General features: G+C 39.7%; 1 protein-coding gene across 12 annotated transcripts in view; it reads right to left on the bottom strand.

The window, feature by feature from the left end:
* PHLDB2 (pleckstrin homology like domain family B member 2) overlaps nt 1-20,187 on the bottom strand; it is a 244,659-nt gene that overhangs the window by 53,199 nt on the left and 171,273 nt on the right. For all 12 annotated transcript variants that reach the window (XM_060010615.1, XM_060010623.1, XM_060010625.1 and 9 more), the window contains 3 exons: nt 18,186-18,569; nt 1,235-1,378; nt 90-227 (listed from right to left, as the gene is read on the bottom strand). In XM_060010615.1, coding sequence (XP_059866598.1) covers nt 90-227; nt 1,235-1,378; nt 18,186-18,569 — 666 coding nt within the window. The remainder of the gene's footprint in view (nt 1-89; nt 228-1,234; nt 1,379-18,185; nt 18,570-20,187) is intronic.

Below are 20,187 nucleotides of genomic sequence, written 5' to 3'. Positions count from 1 at the left end.
ACCATGGCAATTCATACAACATTTAAATTCAATCAGATGGAAGCACCATTTTGCCTGTAAAATTTGTATCAAATATAATTTTCTTTTACCTTGGTCTTTTCACCAACAATGTTCTTTTCCAGTTCTGCTATCTTCCGGTTTAGATGATCCAAAATCTCCTTCTCTTTCATAAGTTCAGTTGTTTCTGATTTTTGTTCTCCATCCAAGAGAGCACATTCCATATCCAACTGAGGACACAAAACAAAGCTCAGAGGTGTTTCACCTTCAGAGAAATTTTCAGCTGCCCCCTTTAGAGGTGTATTTTTAACAGCTACAAATGGCAAAAAGTATTACCATTATCAGTCAGATTATGGAGCCCAGAAAACACTCCAGAGAACCCATATGAGACTCAGGATTCCTATATGAGAAAGTGGAGAGGCCAGAATATATTTGCTAATATATTTGCTAAGCACACGAGTTATCTTCTCATTTAATTTTTCTATGATAACCCCTTTTCTGCTTACTTCTCAAGGATATTTTGCCTATTCGCTTAGATTCAAGCTCAAGTGTGAACCATCTTGGGAGCAGCCACGTCTCTGCTTGTCCCTAGAGCATGGGAAATGAAAATTATACTCAGCCCAGCACGCAAGCGCTGCATTCCTAGCAATGCCAGCAGGAGGGGCTCCCCAGGGTCTGTGCATAAGATGACAGGTGAGCAGTCCCCTTCCACACATGGGCTGACTGCATCATCCGTGAGTACAGACATGCAGATCCTTCTTAGGCAGGGTTAGCTGCTTCTTCTCATTCCATGGAGGTATTAAAAAATTGCCCCTTTCTTTAATTATGTAAATCCCCCCATAGTGCCAAGATGATACCCAACTCATACTTAACATGCTCAGAAAATGTCTGTTGGATTTGAACTTAAACGTCTAAATACATGGTACCTCAGCTGACAGATCTTGAAGCAGCTCAGAAAGCATACACTAGTTAAGACAAAGTCGGTTATATAGGACGCACATTAAAAATGGCTTCATATGTTCATCTCATTGGATGAAAAAAAAAAACCCAGAAAGAAACATTAAAAAAGGCATTTCTACCCCACATACGTACCCATTTTACACAGCTACAAATTGCTCATGTTGACCTCTATGTATTCTGCCCCCCAAGGCCTGTGCCCTAATAGGCATTGATATAATTAAGCTAAAGGAAAGAAAGAAAAATGAGAGAGGGTAATTAGTGAACTTGTGGTTTATACCTCTCTGGAAGATTCCTCCATCTGGTCATTTATATCTTTGATTTTTTGTTCAAGTTCCTCGAGGTTGTTCAGAATTGCTATCCGGGACTCTTCCATCGCAGTCAACTCCTGAATCCTTTGTTCTTCACTTATACCCTCTGGGGTCTGTGATTAATCAACAAAGAAAAGGGCTAGTCACACTTCAATTCCAGAATTTCCCAGTTAATAAACCAGTCACAAGTCTAGCGTTTCACAGTATGTGTCTATTCGGATTCTATAATAAAAGCATCCTTGTGATTTTTTTATTTGGAACTCTGCATTTTCCCATAGACCCTCAGTACATAGGGGCTTAGTTTAGCTCCTACAAACCAAATTCAGTGTACAAATTCGTGTCCTTTTAAAGCCGAAATAACTAAGAGGTTATACAGAGGAGGAAGTTGTGGTCCACAGAGATTGTCGGGACTTCTCTCAGGTTATAGACAAAGTTCAGCAGAGCAGAGAACTAGAATCTGGACTAGACTTTCAACAACCTCCTCAGGGATGTCTCTTGGGCACGCTGCTACCTTCATCATAAGCTCCATACTCTCTCCCGTCTCCAAGTGAGTACGTCTCCTACCACAGTCTCTAGAATCTCTGTTGGGTCCCACTGCTAGGGTTATCTGCAAATGAGCAAGCACTCTTATTTATTTCCTTTCCAACACAAGGTGGAGAAGAGGGACATGGCATTTGGCCTCACCTCACTGAAATGTTTCCCAAAGTTAATAACCAGGACAACACAAGTCTTTATTACTTTAGTGACCCCCCCAAATGATTTAAAGCTACACACTTAATATTAATTCACGTTTCAGTTTTTGCACTAGCACACTACTTATCAGTCTTTATCCTATGTAATGATTAAGACACTAACTGGGCCAATGCACTTTTGTGACATGAAATAGGATACTGGCCATTATTCATAAAATTATTTCATGGAAAAACTGAGATCCTTAACAAGGAATGAGAAAGTCAGGAAAGAAATTAAGTGAGAGAGGGCATACTTATACCCCAAACAGAGTGATGACAAATGCCCGGGAAAGAAAGGAACATTTAGATGATACACACAGCCAAAATATGACACCAATTATTCTAAGAAGAGAATACAGTGAATTGAAAACAGCTTCTTCTCTTAAGAATTTCAGGCTAGTTGTTTTGGATATCACCTCGTGGAGACCAGTCTTTCTGTAAGTGAAGGGGCACCCGTATTGGTATATTATTTATTTAATTTTATCTCTCTTTGAAAAAGAAGTAATTTCTTTACACCAGTAAGTCAATAATTATATAATTTCACAATTGGAAATTGGAAACAGCAGCCTAGTTAAGTAAATTATTGAAGATTACTCATTAACCACTGAAAAGAATATTCAAATTAACTAAAGAAACCATTAACATTTTGTGCTCCTTACTAAGTTCATTTAGTGTTTAACGATCCTAAAAATTACTGTAACACGATAGGCATCATGTTGGGTTCTTTATTCTTTATTCATATTCTTTATTCTTTACCCTACTTCGCTGCTCCTGAAGATTAAACCATTGAGAAGTCAAGTATCTCAGGATGACTAGAACAAAGGTATGCAGGCCTTCCAAGCCTTGACATTTACCTTTTGTTTGTTTTTTTGTTTGTTTGTTGACATTTAGCTTTTAAATTGTCATCTTAATTCCAATATCTTATGAACTAGTAAAACAACTGCTGACCTTTCTTCACATACAATGAATCTCATTGTCCTAATGCTTGGGTGCCTGTTTTAGGGCATGAGGAATGCCTACAACAGTGAATGGCATTCCTAAATCACTGACAAGTAATCCTAGCAGGAAAGCTTCAAGAAGGCCAGTATCCTGTCCGGTCAACATTTCTTATTAGGTTTCAACTTCCAGCATGGTTTAAAAATATTTCTCTCACCGGTGGAAGCAAAGCATCAAAAGAAAACAAAAACTGAACAATCTGCAAAACTATAAAGATAGATAATAGTGGCAATTATAAGTATCTGTACAGCTCCAAGTTTCTAGAAAATTTATCACAATAGGTATGTTTAATAATAAACAACTTGAGAGTCTGCAGCAATAAATGTTATCTAGGTAATGACTGTTTTTTATTGTTAAGTTGTTTACAAAAAGCAAAATCTTCAAGAGGCATTCTAAACTCTGGTTTGTAATAGACTGGGATGAGGATACTGTAATATCATTTATATCCAAATAAAAAAACCATAGAGAGCCAAGGGTGTAGTAGCCACTGAATAGCTTTAGTTTATGGTGACAGAGAAAAGTGAAATTTTGATCTATCCGGGTTTTTTTTTTTTTTAATAGTAATGTATAGGGTACTACTGAGAGTGACGTGTTTTAATGAAAGCACATATATGTGCATCCCCAAATATTCTGTCTTTGAGGTAACTTGATACACACACACACAGAAAGGGGAGACAGTAGGGACAAGACAGTTTGCATCAACCTTTTTTCTTATTCTTTGCAGATTTCTTCTTAGAAACCTCTTGCGACCAGAGAAATTTACGAGTGTGAGGGCTTTCCACTGCAGACAGAATGATTACTCAAGAAGAGAAGAGTGGAAAAGTTTTCATCACAAGGGAAAAAAACATTTTTTGGCAAATACATGAGGTGATGGATGTTAACTAAATTTATTGCAGTAATCATTTTGGAAAATATGTAAGTCAAGTCATTAGGTTGTACCCCTTAAATTTATACACTGCTGTATGTCAACTATATCTCAGTAAAACTGCAAGGGAAAAAAAAAAGAGAAGAGTGAGCTATTCTAGGCTTTCAGCTCAGGTGGTGGTAGACAGGTTCACAAAAGCCAATTAAAATGAGCGTATTTCCAAGGTCATCTACATCTTTAAGTCTTAGGTAAAGCAAAGTCTAGAATGGTAAATCTCAGGCTTCCTAAATATCATTAACATCTTTGTTTCATTAAACCAGCTTAGAGTGCCTTTCACATTTCTCTCTTCTCCATTAATCCTACGAACACTGTACTTCGTTAAATAACTAATCCAGTGAGCAGATTACTCAAAGAGGAAGAGCATCTAAAACAAATAATCAGGACTTCTTTTTCTTTTTTAAGATTCTTCCGTCTTCTGTCTCGAGGTAACATATGTCCGTCTTCAAAGAGTAATAAATGAAAAACCCATTGCCTCTCAGCTGCACTCTGTCTAAGCTGCCGTGTGGTACCCAGAGGTGCCCTTGATGTTCCCTGTGTCTAAAGGAGGCACAGTCTTCTATTGCATGCCACAGGGGAGCTGCTCCAAGCTTCAAAGGCCTCCTATTTCACAAAAGCATACTGGAGCAATGAAAAACATCTGTCATGATCCGCTCATTTACACCCAACAGCTTTCTTGTCAAAGCCCTCTTCAGGAGGAAACCTATTTCCCAAAAGTTAGATCTTAGAGCACACAGCTCACCACTTCAGCAAAAATCTGGTAGATCTCTGTGAAGGAAGAAAGGGAAAGAATTTAACACAAAAAGGCAGTGCAGGAAGCCCAATAGCTGATGATAACAGCTCAAATGTTCAAATGATGGGTTATTTACTTTGCCTGAAACCAACAACTTTTGATTTCTACCCCAGATCCTAGTTTCTAACAGTTGCAACTTTCTGGCAAGAGGGACAGATGTCCTATCAGAATTACTCTCCCTTGAGAATAAGTAAGGTAAACCTGGTCATTAGAAGAAAGAAGAATTGAACAGTCCAGAGTCCTGATGAATACAATGGGAGAACTCCATAGGTAGATAAGGATTTCTGACTAGGAACATTCAGTCAGAAAGTCCTGTTGCAGCCAAACAAACAAAAATAAAACCAAAGACACAAATCTCCCTGAATAATACGCCCTGTGATAAACTACCTGCAGAATTTAGTATGATAACATCTTTCTCTTAAAGAATCAGTATGTGTCCTCTTATAACAAAAATCTAATTAATGTACCTTTTTAAATTTTTGGCTCTTCAGGCATGACTGCCAAGAAATTTAATGGTCAGGGTTACTTAAATAAATTAATAAATCTAATTTATCTTTCAATAAATAAATTCTTGTGACTATGGTACCTGCTTTTTCTCTTATTTACTATTTTTGGTGTTCAGACTTTATTCTAATAAAATTGATGTCTTTTATTATAAGATCTCTTAAGTCCTTTCTAGAAAACGAGTAGGGGAATAATTTCTTTTTATTTCATAGAAAAAAACTTTCTTAACCTGTGTGAAAAATATAGCACCAAAAGATCTTCCCTGAACTCCTTTTAAGAGATCCTCAAATTTGGAAGACACTTTTAGATCAGCAAACAACTGGAAAACTAAGTAATGATTATGACTACATATAAATGTCCTATACATTGAAAAAAATCATTAATAAAGCCAAGGGGAAGACAAATCATGATAAAAGACTAATTTCCTTACCACAAATAGCTCCTACTACTGAATAAAAACAAGACAAAACATTTTTTAAAAATGGGTGAAGAGGAAGACAAGGGAGATCAAGATGGCAGAGCAGGAGGACGCCGAGCTCACCTCCCTGACGAGCACATCAAGAATACTTCTAGTGGGAAGACGTGGAGTTCACATCTCCCCACAACTAGGGCGCCTGCCGGTTGCTGGTGGAGGACCTCAATGCCCAAGGAGATGGGAGGAACACCTGAGCGACTGGGTAGGACATGGGGGGAGTGAGAGGGAAGGAGAAGTGGAGGCTGGACAGGACCGGTGCCCCTGAGGGGTGGCTGGGAGCGGGGACAGGTTCCCACTCCTGGAGGGACCCTCAGGGGCTTGGAGGACCAAGGGGAGCACACCTAGCGTTTCCCCAGCCCAGTAGGGCCCCAGGAAGCCTGCGGGGCTCTCGGGCCAGGTCCTCCACCTTCTGAGGCCCCCTCCGGGCTGCGTTGGTCCTAGTGAGGTAGGAGGGAAGTGGGGGGAGAAGAGGAGAGGTGGATGGGAGGGGGCCTTAGGGATCAGAGGACCAGGGGAGGCACACAAGGCATTTCCCCCACCCTCTCAGCCTCAGGAAGCCTGTTGGGCTCCCAGTCCTGGTCCTCTATTCTCCAAGGCCCCCTCCAGCCTTGTGGGCCCTTGGAGGGAGGGAGGAGGAGAGGCGGTCGGGGAGGGGCCCTCTGGGATCAGGAGGATCAGGGGAGGCATGGAGAGCATTTCCCCCACCCTCTCAGCCTCAGGAAGCCTGTTGGGGTTCCAGGTCTGGTCCCCTGCCTTCTGGGGCCCCCTCCTGCCGTGTGACTCCTAGGAGCATAGGAGGGAGAGGGAGAAGAAGAGAGGCCAATGGGAGGGGCCCTCCGGGATCGAAGGATGAGGGGGGAATGTGCCTAGTGTTACCCCTGCCTACTCGGGCCCAGTGAGCCTGCTGTGGTCCTGGACCTGGTCTTACAACCTCCAAGGCCAGAGGCACCCCTGGGCCCCTCCTGCTGAGCCTAGGCCCCACCCCTCCCCAGGGCCTTTTTGGGCCCTGTGGGTCTTAAGCATATGCCCCACCCACTGCCTAAACCTCGACCCCCACAGCTTAGGCCTTTTCCGGCTTTCTTTTTTTCTCCTCTTTTTTACTATTGTGCTCTGTTTTACATTCAGTTTGTTGTTTCATCTATATTTTTATTTTTTCATTCTTCCTAACATATTTGTTACTTTTCTAATCTTATTTTACTTTTTATTCTTTGTTATTGTTCTCCTCCTTTTTTTCCTTGTTCTTTTATTTTTTCCTGCCCCACACAGTTTGTGGGATCTTGGTTCATGAGCCGGGGGTAGGGCCAGAGCTCCAGCAGTGGGAGCACCGAGTACAAACCACTGGACTAACAGAGAACCTCAGACCCCAGGGAATATTCATCTGAGTGAGGTCTCCCAGAGGTCCTCATCTTGGCACCAAGTCCCAGTTCTACCTAACAGCCTACAAACTTAGTGCTGGAAGCCTCAGGCCAAACACCCAGTAAGACAGGAACACAATCCTATCCCTCAAAAAAAAAAAAAAAATGAGACAACAAAAATAATATGTCACAGATGAAGGAGCAAAGTAAAAACCTAAAAGACCAAATAAATGAAGAGAAAATAGGCAACCTATCTGAAAAAGAATTCAGAGTAATGATAGTAAAGATGATCCAGAATCTCAGAAATAGAATGGAGGCATGGATTGAGAAAATATAAGAAATGTTTCACAAAGATCTAGAAGAAATAAAGAGCAAACAAAGAGTGATGAACAATACAATAACTGAAATGAAAAATACACTAGAAGGAATCAATAACAGAATAACTGAGGCAGAAAAATGAATAAGTGAGCTGGAAGACAGAATGGTGGAAATAACTGCCAAGGAACAGAATAAGGAAGAATGAAAAGGATTTAAGACAATCTCAGAGACCTCTGGGACAACACTAAATGTGCCAACATTTGAATTATAGGGTCCCAGAAGAAGAAGAGAAAAAGAAAGGGTCTGAGAAAATATTTGAAGAGATTACAGTGGAAAACTTCCCTAACATGGGAAAGGAAATAGTCAATCAAGTCTAGGAAGCACAGAGAGTCCCATATAGGATAAACCCTAGGAGAAATACATCAAGACACATATTAATCAAACAAAAAAAAATTAAACTCAAAGAAAAAATATTAAAAGCATCAAGGGAAAAGCAAAAAATAACATACAAAGGAATCCTCATGAGGTTATCAGCTGATTTTTCAGCAGAAACTCTGCAGGCCAGAAGGAAGTGGCAGGATATACTTTAAGTGATGAAAGAGAAAAACCTACAAATGACTCTACCCAGCAAAGATCTCATTCAGATTCAATGGAGAAATCAAAAGCTTTTCAGACAAGCAAAAGCTAAGAGAATTCAGCACCACAAAATCAGCTTTACACCAAATGCTAAAGGAACTTCTCTAGGCAGGAAACACAAGAGAAGAAAAAGATCCACAAAAATAAACCCAAAACAATTAAGAAAATGGTAATAGGAACATACTCTCGATAATAACCTTGAATGTAAATGGATTAAATGCTCCAAACAAAAGACACAGACTGGATGAATGGATACAAAAACAAGACCCATATATATGCTGTCTATAAGAGACCCACTTCAGACCTAGGGACACTTATAGACTGAAAGTGAGGGGATGGAAAAAGATATTCCATGCAAATGGAAATCAAAAGAAAGCTGGAGTAGCAATTCTCATATCAGACAAAATAGACTTTAAAATAAAGACTATTACAAGAGACAAAGAAGAACACTACTTAATGATCAAGGGATCTATCCAAGAAGAAGACATAACAATTATATATATTTATGTACCCAACATAGGAGCACCTCAATACATAAGGCAAATACTAACAGCCATAAAAGAAGAAATCGACAGTAACACAATAATAGTAGGGGACTTTAATACCTCACTTACACCAATGGACAGATCATCCAAACAGAAAATGAATAAGGAAATACAAGCTTTAAAGACACAATAGACCAGATAGATTTAATCGATATTTATAGGACACTCCATCCAAAAACAACAGAATACACTTTCTTCTCAAATGCACATGGAACATACTCAAGGATAGATCACATCTTGGGTCACAAATCAAGCCTCGGAAAATTTAAGAAAATTGAAATCATATCAAGCATCTTTTCTGACCACAATGATACGAGATTGGAAATCAATTACAGGAAAAAAACTGTAAAAAACACAAATACATGGAGGCTAACAGTGTGCTACTAAATAACCAAGAGATCACTGAAGAAATCAAAGAAGACATTAAAAAATACATAGAAACAAATGACAACAAAAACATGATGACCCAAAACCTATGTGATGCAGCAAAAGCAGTTCTAAGAGGGAAGTTTATAGCCATTCAATCTCACCTTAAGAAGCAAGAAAAATCTCAAATAAACAATCTAACCTTACACCTAAAGCAACTAGAGAAAGAAGAACAAAGAAAACCCAAAGTCAGTAGAAGGCAAGAAATCATAAAGATCAAAACAGAAATAAATGAAATAGAAACGAAGAAAACAATAGCAAAGATCAATAAAACTAAAAGTTGGTTCTTTGAGAAGATAAGCAAAATTGATAAACCTTTAGCCAGACACATCAAGAAAAAAAGGGAGAGGACTCAAATCAATAAAATTGGAAATGAAAAGGGAGAAATCACAACTGACACTGCAGAAATACAAAGGATTACAAGAGACTACTACAAACAACTCTATGCCAATAAAATGGACAACCACAAAGAAAAGGACAAACTCTTGGAAAGGTACAATTTTTGAAGACAGAACCTGGAAGAATTAGAAAATATAAACAGACCTATCACAAGTAATGAAATTGCAACTGTAACTAAGAATCTCCCAACAAACAAAAGTCCAGGACCAGACAGCTTCACAGGCAAATTCCATCACACATTTAGAGAAGAGCTAACATCTATCCTTCTCAAACTCTTCCAAAAAATTGCTGAGGGAGGAACACTCCCAAATTCGTTCTATGAGGCCACCATCACTTGTACCAAAACCAGACAAAGGTATCACACAAAAAGAAAATTACAGACCAATATCACTGATGAACATAGATGCAAAAATCCTGAACAAAATACTACCAAACAGAATCCAACAACACATTGAAAGGATCATACAGTATGATCAAGTGGGATTTATCCAGGAATGCAAGGATTCTTCAATATACACAGATCAATCAGTGTGAAACACCATATTAACAAATTAAGAAATAAAAACCATATGATCATCTCAATAGATTCAGAAAAAGCTTTTGACAAAATTCAACACCGCTTTATGATAAAAACTCTCCAGAAAATGGGCATAGAGGGAACCTACCTCAACATAATAAAAGCCATATATGACAAACCCAAAGCAAACATCATTCTCAATGGTTAAAAACTGAAAGCATTTCCATTAAGATCAGGAACAAGACAAGGATGGCCACTCTCGCCACTCTTATTCAACATAGTTTTGGAAGTCTTAGCCATGGCAATCAGAGAAGAAAAAGAACTAAAAGGAATACAAACTGGAAAAGAAGTAAAACTGTCACTGTTTGCAGATGACATGATACTATACGTAGAAAATCATAAAGATGCCACTAGAAAACTACTAGAACTAATCAATGAATTTGGTAAAGTTGCAGGAAACAAAATTAATGCACAGAAATCTCTGGCATTCCTATACACTAACAATGAAAAAACAGAAAGACAAATTAAGGAAACAATCCTATTTACCATCTCAACAAAAAGCATAAAATACCTAGGAATAAACCTACCTAAGGAAGCAAAAGAATTGTACTCAGAAAACTATAAAACACTGACGAAAGAAATCAAAGATGATATAAACAGATGGAGATATATACCATGTTCTTGGATTGGAAGAATCAACATTGTGAAAATGACTACACTACCCAAAGCAACCTACATATTCAATGCAATACCAATAAAAACACCAATGGCATGCTTCACAGAAGTAGAACAAAAAGTGTTACAATTTGTATGGAAACACAAAAGACCCCGAATAGCCAAAGCAATCTTGAGAAAGAAAAATGCAGCTGGAGGAATCAGGCTCCCTGACTTCAAACTATATTACAAAGCTACAGTAATTAACACAGTATGGCATCGGCACAAAAAACAGAAATATAGATCAGTGGTACAGGATAGAAAGCCCAGAGATAAAGCCACCCAAATATGGTCACCTAATTTACGACAAAGGAGGCAAGAACATACAATGGAGAAAAACAGCCTCTTCAATAAGTGATGCTTAGAAAACTGTGACAGCTACGTGTAAAAGAATGAAATTAGAACACTGCCTAATACCATACACAAAAATAAACTCCAAATGGATTAAAGACCTAAATGTAAGACCAGACACTATAAAACTCTTAGCAGAAAACATAGGAAGAACACTCTTTGACATAAACCACAGCAGGATCTTTTTTGACCCACCTCCTAGAGTAATGAAAATAAAACAAAAATAAACAAATGGGACCTAATGAAACTTAAAAGCTTTTGCACAGCAAAGGAAACCATAAACAAGACGAAAAGACAACCCTCAGAATGGGAGAAAATATTTGCAAATGAAGCAATGGACAAAGGATTAATCTCCAAAATATACAAACAACTCAAGGAGCTCAATATCAAAAAAAACAAACAACCTAATTAAAAAATAGACATTTCACCAAAAAAGATATACAGATGGTCAAGAGGCATATGAAAAGATGCTCAACATCACTAATTATCAGAGAAATGCAAATCGAAACTACAGTGAGGTATCACCTCACACTGGTTAGAATGGGTATCATCAGAAAATCTACAAACAATAAATGCTGGAGAGGGTATGGAGTAAAGTGAACCCTTTTGCACTGTTGGTGGGAATGTAAATTGAAACAGCCACTATGGAGAACAGTATGGAAGTTCCTTAAAAAACTAAAAATAGAACTACCACATGACCCAGCAATCCCACTACTGGGCATATACCCTGAAAAAGCTAATTCAAAAGGATACATGTACCCTAATGTTCATTGCAGCACTATTTACAATAGTCAGGACATGGAAACAACCTAAATGTCCAACAATAGATGAATGGATAAAGAAAATGTGGTACATATACACAATGGAATATTACTCAGCCATGAAAAGGAACAAAATTGGGTCATTTATAGAGATGTGGTGGACCTAGAGTCTGTCATACAGAGTGAAGTAAGCCAGAAAGAGAATAACAAATATCGTATATTAACGCATATATGCGGAATCTAGAAAAATTGTACTGATGAACCTATTTGCAGGGCAGGAATAGAGACATAGATGTAGAGAATGGACATATGGACACAGAAGGGGACGGGGAGGGTGGGACAAACTGGGAGATTAGGTTTGACATAAATACACTACCATGTGTAAAATAGCTAGCTAGTGGGAACCTGCTGTATAGAGTGGGGAGCTCAGCTTGGTGATCTGTGATGACCTAGATGGGTGGGATGGAGGGATGGGAGGGAGGTTCAAGAGGGAGGGGATGTAGGTATGCACGTAGCTGATTCGCTTCATTGTGCAGCAGAAACTGACACAACACTGTGAAGTAATTTTACTCCAATAAAAAAAAAGGATACATCTAAATGTGGAGCTATTCTTGCCGGACACAAACAGGAGTCTGCAAGAAAGGCTCTTCTACAAACAAGGCTGTAAAGATCCACATGGCGTCGGGTAGGAAGAGAGGAGAAGCAATCAGGCAAGACCCACACATTTAGCAGGACACAGAGGAGAAGGGAGATATGATGGGCTCAGAGATCCTCCCTGCAGAGTTAGGGGTTTGAACCACCTTTGGGCACACCAGCCCTGGGGTCCAACACAAGGAAGACAAGTCCCCTTAGCTGGTTTGAAGACCAGTGGGACTTAGAGAAGGGTTGTAAGAAGCCGAGACTCTACTCATGAAGAGCAGGTGCACATGCTTGCCTACTCTAGGGAACAAGGGGGAGGAAGCAGATTTAAAACTGTGTGGGGTTCTGGCTGGTTTCCCACAACTACTCCTGTCTTCAGCAAGTGCCTGACCCAGCTGCTCTTGCTCCTGTGCAGCTCTCTACTAGGATGGAGGTGCTTTAGGGGGTGGGGGGGAGTGCACACTTAGAGGAAATGAACCAGCTTGGACCCGACCCTCAGGGCTTCTGTTCCATCACCTTGAGCTCTGATCACACCCAGATAGGGCTGTGACAGCCACTGAGCATAAGAGAAGCCGGCTTGCACCTGGCTCTGGCTCTAGTCCCTCCATCTCCAGCCCTACCTCTCACCAAGGTGATAACCGCCTGCACACCCCAGGAGAAGATGTGACCCATGCTCACTTCAGATTCAGCTTTCCCACCAAAGCCACTGGGCACATGCAAACTGCATAGGGACACTCCCATGCAAGGATACTCCTTCAAGACCAGGATAGGTAACTATTTCACCTAATTTCATAGAGAAAGAGAAAGTTAAACAAATGGGAAGACAGAAGAAATTGTTTCAAATGAAAGAACAGGGAAATAAACCTGAAGAAAACCCTAATGGAACAGAGATAAATAACTTACCAGATAAAGGGTTCAAAGCATTAGTAATAAGAATGCTAACTGAACTTGGTTAAAAAAAATAGATGAACACAGGAAGAATTTTAACAAGGAACCAGAAAATATATAAAAAAAAAAGAAAGAAAGAAAGGAAAACCAAACGGAGCTCAAAAATACAATAACTGAAATGGAAAATACACTAGAAGGAATTAATAGCAGATTAGGTGATACAGAAGAACACATAAGCAATCTGGGAGAGAGAGTAATGAAATCACCCAATCAGAACAGCAAAAAGAAAAACAAATTTTAAAAAATGATTAAGGGGCCTCTGGGACAACGTCAAGTGTTATAACATTCACATTATAGGGGTCCCAGAGGTTGAAAAGAGACAGAAAGGGATAGAAAATGTATTTGATGAAATTATGGCTGAAAAGTTCCTGAAGTTGAAGAAGGAAACAGATTTCTAGTACAGGAAGCACAGGTAGTCCCAAACAAATGAACATAAAGAGACCCACATTGAGACATATCATAATTAAAATGGCAAAGGCTAGAGATAAACAGATAATTTTAAAGACAGCAGAAGAAAAACAGAGTCACATACAAGGGAATCCCTATAAGGCTATCAGCTGATTTTTCTGTGGGAACTTTGCAGACCAGAAGGAAGCAGCATGATATATTCAAAATCTTGAAAAGGAAAAACCTGCAACCTAGGATACTCTATCCAACAAGGTTATCATTCAGAATTGAAGAAAATATGAATTTCTCTGACAAGCAAAAACTAAAAGTTCATCAATACTAAAGTGACCCTAAAAGAAAAAGGTCTCTTTAAGTGGAAAAGAAAAGGCTACAACAAGAAGTGAGAATTTATAAGAAAGGAAAAATCCCACAGGTAAAGGCAAATATACAGTAAAGGCTGTGGATCAGTCACTTAAATAAGTGAGCATGAAGACTGAAAGACAAAGATTGTAAAATCAACTGTAACTACAATAAACAGTTAAGGGATATGCATGAAGATGTAAAATATGGCATCAAAAACACAAAACATGGGGAAAGGGAGTAAAAATGTAGATCTTTTAGAATGTGTTTGAACTTGTGATTATCAGTTTAAAACAAGTAGATAGAGCTATAGGTCAATACATGAACCCCAAGGTAACCACAAATCAAAAGCCTACAATAGATACACAAAAACTAAAGAGAAAAGAACACAAGCATATCACTAAAGAAAATCATCAGACCACAAGGGAACAAACTAAAAAAAGAGAAAAAAGCAGAACTACAATAACAACCAGTAAATAAGTAAGAAAATGACAATAAGTACACACCATAATGAAGTAGGATTTATTCCAGGGATGCAAAGATGGTTCAATGTCTGAAAATCAAGCAATGTGATACACCACATTAACAAAACAAAGGATAAAAATCACATGATCACCTCAATAGACACAGAAAAAGAATTTGACAAAATTCAACATGTATTCATGATAAACTCTCATCAAAGTCAATACAGAGGGAACAAATCTCAACATAATAAAGGCCATTTATGACAAACACACAGCTAACATACTCAATCGTGAGAAGTTGAAAGATTTTCCTCTACAATCAGGAACAAGACAAGGATGCCCACTCTCAGAACATCTATTTAACATAATATTAGAAGCCCTAGCCACAGCAAGCAGACAAGAAAAAGAAATAAAAAGGCATCCAAATTGGAAGAGAATAAGTTAAACTGTCACTATTTGCAGATGACATGACCATATACACAAAACCCTGAAGTTTCCACCAAAATTTAATTGGATTCCCCCACCACCCCCAAAATGGGACCTAATTAAACTTAAAAGCTTTTGCATAGCAAAGGAAACCATCAACAAAATGAAAAGACAACCTACTGAATGGGAGAACATATTTGCAATGATATGACCAATAAGGAGTTAATATTCAAAATATACAGCTCATATAAGTCAATATCAGAAAAACAACTCAATTAAAAAATGGGCAGAAGACCTCAATAGACATTTTTTCAAAAAAGACATACAAATGGCAAACAGGCACATGAAAAGATGCTCAACATTCCTAGTCATCAGAAAAATGCAAATCATAACCACAGTGAGATATCACCTCACACCTGTCAGAAAACAACAAAAAGTCCACAAATAAGTATTGGGAAGAATGTGGAGCAAAGAGAACCCTAATACACTGTTGGTGGGAATGTAAACTGGTAGAGTCACTATGGAAAACAGTACGGAGGTTCCCCAAAAAAGCTAAAAACAGAACTACCATATGATCCAGCAACTCCAATCCTGGGCATATATCTGAAGAAAACAAAAAACAGTAATTTGAAAAGATATATGCACCCCAATGTTCATAGCAGCATTATTTACAATAGTCAAGATATGGAAGCAACCTAAGTGTCCATCAACAAATGAATGGATAAAGAGGATGTGGTATATATAGGCAATGAAATATTACTTGGTCATAAAAAAGAAAGAAATTTTCCCATCTGCAACAACATAGATGGACCTGGAGGATATCATGCTTAGTGAAATAAGTAAGCCAGAGAAAGACAAATGCTGTATATTAGCACTTACATGTGGAACCTAAAATAAAAATACCAAACAAATGTAACAAAACAGAAACAGACTTACAGATAGAGAGAACAAGCTAGTGGTTACCAACGGGGAAAGGGATGGAAGAGAGGTAAGATAGGGGTAGGGGATTAAGAGGTACAAACAGGCCTGGGGCCCCCCTTTCCAGAGCCAGCCATGGCGTGCTGGGCGGCCCCAAGGCGTGGCCCTCAGCTGAGATCAGGGAGCCCTTCCCTGGCCCCTCGCGCCCTCCCAGACCAGCAGTGAGCGGGGGATGACTTGAAGTGGGTGCTCTGAGGTGACAGCCCTCGCTGGCACAGTCTATTTCTGGACACGTTCTCACAGTCTCCTGCTGGGGACCGTTTTGTTCTTCCCTGGGCAGCATGAGCTTCTCAAGTTGCCCACAGACCAGGGCTCGGCCCACAGGAGCCAGAGTGCTGCAGGCAGCCCCACGCGGGCAGGCTGCGTGCCGAGCAGGCCTGCACTCCCCCTGCCAAGGACTGGGACTGGAGAGTGGCTGCACTGGCTGCTGAAGACAAAGCAGAAAGCGTGTCCTGCCTCCACTGTGTTCTGGGCACTGAGCAGCTGTCACAGGCCTTGGTGCTAGGTGAGGTCCTGAGCACTCCTGCTTTGGAGTGGGCTCCCCCGCGGAGCCCCAGAGGGGCCTGGCCCCAACAGCTCAGGGTCCCTCCCAGCCCCCATGTCTCTGGCCCAGGCCTCAGACCCGTGTGTACAGGGCAGGGACTGGGGACTTCCTTGGGAACCGAAGGACTGCTGGGCCAGTTGGGCATGTGGGAGTCACTAAGGGGGTGGCCCGAAGCAGGCTGTGGGGGCCACAGAGGGGGGCCTGCTTCCGGACAGGCCAGGGCTCCGGGGTTGCTCAGCCCACGTGCAGCACTGTTTCAGGCCTTGCCTGCTGCCCGCAGTGTCCCCAGGAGCTAGTGCCCCAGGGGCTGAGCTCCACTGGGGGTGGGGGTGGGGGAGCAAGGGGAGAGGTGGGGTCGGCCTTCTGCCTAGGCCAGCCATCATGAGATCTGGTTGTGCTCCGTGGTCAGACGAATCCCGACCAGCCCTGGCTGAGAGTCTCGTGCTCCTGTGAGAGCTGCTGACCTGCTTGGTGTGGGTGGGTGTCTATAGGCCATTGTCTCAAGGCCTGTTTATGTTTTCCTTTCACTAAGTTTGGGTTTATTTTGGTTGGGTTGGCACTAATTCTTAAGATGCTGTGAGAACCACTTCATCCGAATGCCAAATAAATTTGTGTTCTGGGAAAAAAAAAAAAAAAAAGAGGTACAAACAACTATGTATAAAATAAATAAGATATAAGGATAGATTGTCCAATGCAGGGAATATTGCCAATATTTTATAACAACTTTAAATGGAGTACAATCTATAAAAATATTGAATCACTATGTTGTACACCTGAAACTAATATAATATTGGAAATCAACAATACTTTAACTTTAAAAAGTTAAATAAATAATAATAAAGGTGTCCTTAAGACAAAAAAATGGGTGAAGAACATGAGTGTCTCAAAATACAAATGAACAACTAAAAATATGAAAAGATGTCCAATTTTATGCATAATTAAAGGCAAGAAAATTAAAACATCATTAACTTAGCATATTAAAAATTTTTGATAATACATAACTTTGGCAAGTGTATGAATAACAAGGTGCACGGATAAACTCTTACTCAGTGTCACCTGGAAATACACAGTCTTTTGAGAGTATAATTTGGGAATATTGATTAAAATGAATAATATACAAACTCTTTGACCTACCAATTCCACTTTTAGTAAGTGACCCTACAGACACATTTGCACAATTGTGCTAATATATATTTTCCAGAATATTTGTTGCATATATATTTTGTTGATAAAATACTGGAAACCATTTAAATAGGATTTCCAGACAATAAAATACTAGTCAACCAAAGAATGAGGCAGAACTGTGTATAGTAATATGCAAAGATGCTCCAGACATTCAGTGAGGGGAAAAAAAATCGTACAGAACACTATACTTGTATATATGTATGTCTATGCTTATAATATACGGCCATATATGCACAGAAATACTGAGAAGGCGTGTAAGACACTTTGTGTTTTTCTCTCTCAGTTGTACAATTGGAGGGGGCAGGGAGAAGAGAAATTGTTTTTCTTTATACTTTTCTGTACTGCTACATTTTCTAGAGTGCAAATTTGTTACTTTATAGTAAACACCCTAATTTGCTGCACCTTGCTTAGCTGATTACCTCTTAAATTGAAGCTTCACTGAAAACAGTTTGGAAAACAACCAGGATAAAACCTCTAGTATCTAGGCCAGTGCAGATGCATATGGTTCAGGCCCTAAATTTAATCTGTGTGTGTGGCCGGCTTTACCTTTGGTAGGATGCTTAGATAAGCGGACTCGCTGGAAGCTTTCAGAAAGGCAGAGGAGGGCGGTGGGGGAGTCTTGGTGAGGTCCCTGATCAGTTCATCATTCCTGGAGCTCCTGAGGGAAAGGAAGCTGGCGCTACTCTGACTGAGGCTCCCGAAGCTTGCCAGGTCTGCATCGTGGAGAGAGCTTTTCTGGTGGCACCTGTATCTGGTGTCAGGGCTCACCAGGGCGTCTTCAAACACGGACTCCTCGTCAGAGAGCTGCAGCTTCTCCAGTTCCTTATTGATTTTCTGTACATCTGCCACAGTGGTGCCAGTGGACACGTGACTGTCAGGCTTTGTGTACTCAGCACAGAGACTGAGGATGGTCTCCAGACGCTGTCTCTCCTAGAACACAGAGGAGGGAAGGTCAGTGAGTTTGTGAGAAGGAGACAACTCCGAATAAAAAGATGGAAGAGGCTGGGACCCCTGGTGAATTCAACCCACACATAATCCCACAGATATTTGGCTGGTGATGTTTTTCATCATCTTTGATGAACCCATTTATAAATCCAGATGAAACCTAGGTTAACAATGCCTGATTTCCTCTCAAATTCAATTCTTTATTTGTATATCCCAGTGCTGATCCTAGCACATACTAGCACTCAGTGAGACCTTTCTTGATTTATCAATTCTCCAAACACTTCAAATGTTTTCGTTTAATCTCCTTTTTAAAATCTTCATCCCCTTCCCTCCCTCTACTATCCACCTTCAACAATATCTAGCTCATTCATCACTGTAGACTTAATATTTGAGTTTAAAATTAATTCTCTAGGGCTTCCCTGGTGGCGTAGTGGTTAAGAATCCACCTGCCAATGCAGGGGACATGGGTTCGAGCCCTGGTCCAGGAAGATCCCACATGCTGCAGAGCAACTAAGCCAGTGTGCCACACTAATGAGCCTGCGCTTTGGAGCCCGCGAGCCACAACTACTGAGCCCGTGTGCCACAACTACTGAAGCCCATGCGCCTAGAGCCTGTGCTCCACAATGAACGAAGAGTAGCCCCCGCTCACCATAACCAGAGAAAAAGCCTGCAACGAAGACCCAACACAGCCTAAAATAAATAAATTTTTTTAAAACTATTAAAAAAATTAATTCTCTAATTTCCTTATAGAAATGTCATTCTACTGTTTAGACACACAAAAGGAGAATGCTACTTTAGAAAAGGCTTAATTTGAAAGGCATAATAACTAGGTCTTCAATTTTTTTCTTGAAATGCTTCAAATTTTTTAAAACTCTTTTTTATGTCTTGTCACCATATAAAGGTCTTTCCCACCAATTTCTCAAATGAAAAATTGAAATGATTTTTAAAAAAAGAGAATGTCACAAGAAGATGAAGAACATTTAATGTCACGTCCAGATAGAAAGAGAGCAGCATATTTCAAATTCTGAGATCATTCAATCTTTGAATCATTTAGCTGGAAAATAAAATGACAGTTTATTTGTCTAAAAAAAATTAATATAAGGCCATTGATGTCTATAATGGTACCACTAACTGACACTTCACCAAGCTCCCCATGTAAAACACATAGGTATTTATGATTTTTGACTTTAAGTAAACTTACTATACCTTTGTGAACAAGGGGATATAGTTTACAAAATGCTTATCATAAACCTAGACAGCACTCTTTGGAGTGGGGAATCTCAACATCTTCACCTTTCTCATTAGCCCAACTGCCAAAGTGAAAAAAAATAATAAAAGAGCAAAAATCATCTTTGGTTTTTACATCTACCACATTGAAAAGAGAATTCAAAAGTCTTCCATAGAAAAATGTTTTCCAACCTAAACAGGAGGGAAATCCAAAAGGGAGGGGATATATGTATATATATGGCTGATTCATTTTGTCATGCAGTAGAAGCTAACACAACATTGTAACGCAACTACACTCCAATAAAAATTAATTAAAAAAAAAAGAAAAGAGAAAAGAGAAACGTTTTCCAAACTAGTTATCAGTAACAAAATAGAA

The sequence above is a fragment of the Delphinus delphis genome, chromosome 4, assembly GCF_949987515.2.
Source record: "Delphinus delphis chromosome 4, mDelDel1.2, whole genome shotgun sequence".
Lineage (NCBI taxonomy): Eukaryota > Metazoa > Chordata > Mammalia > Artiodactyla > Delphinidae > Delphinus > Delphinus delphis.
Note: the sequence above shows the minus strand (reverse complement) of the source record. Positions and strands in the feature narration are given on the sequence as shown.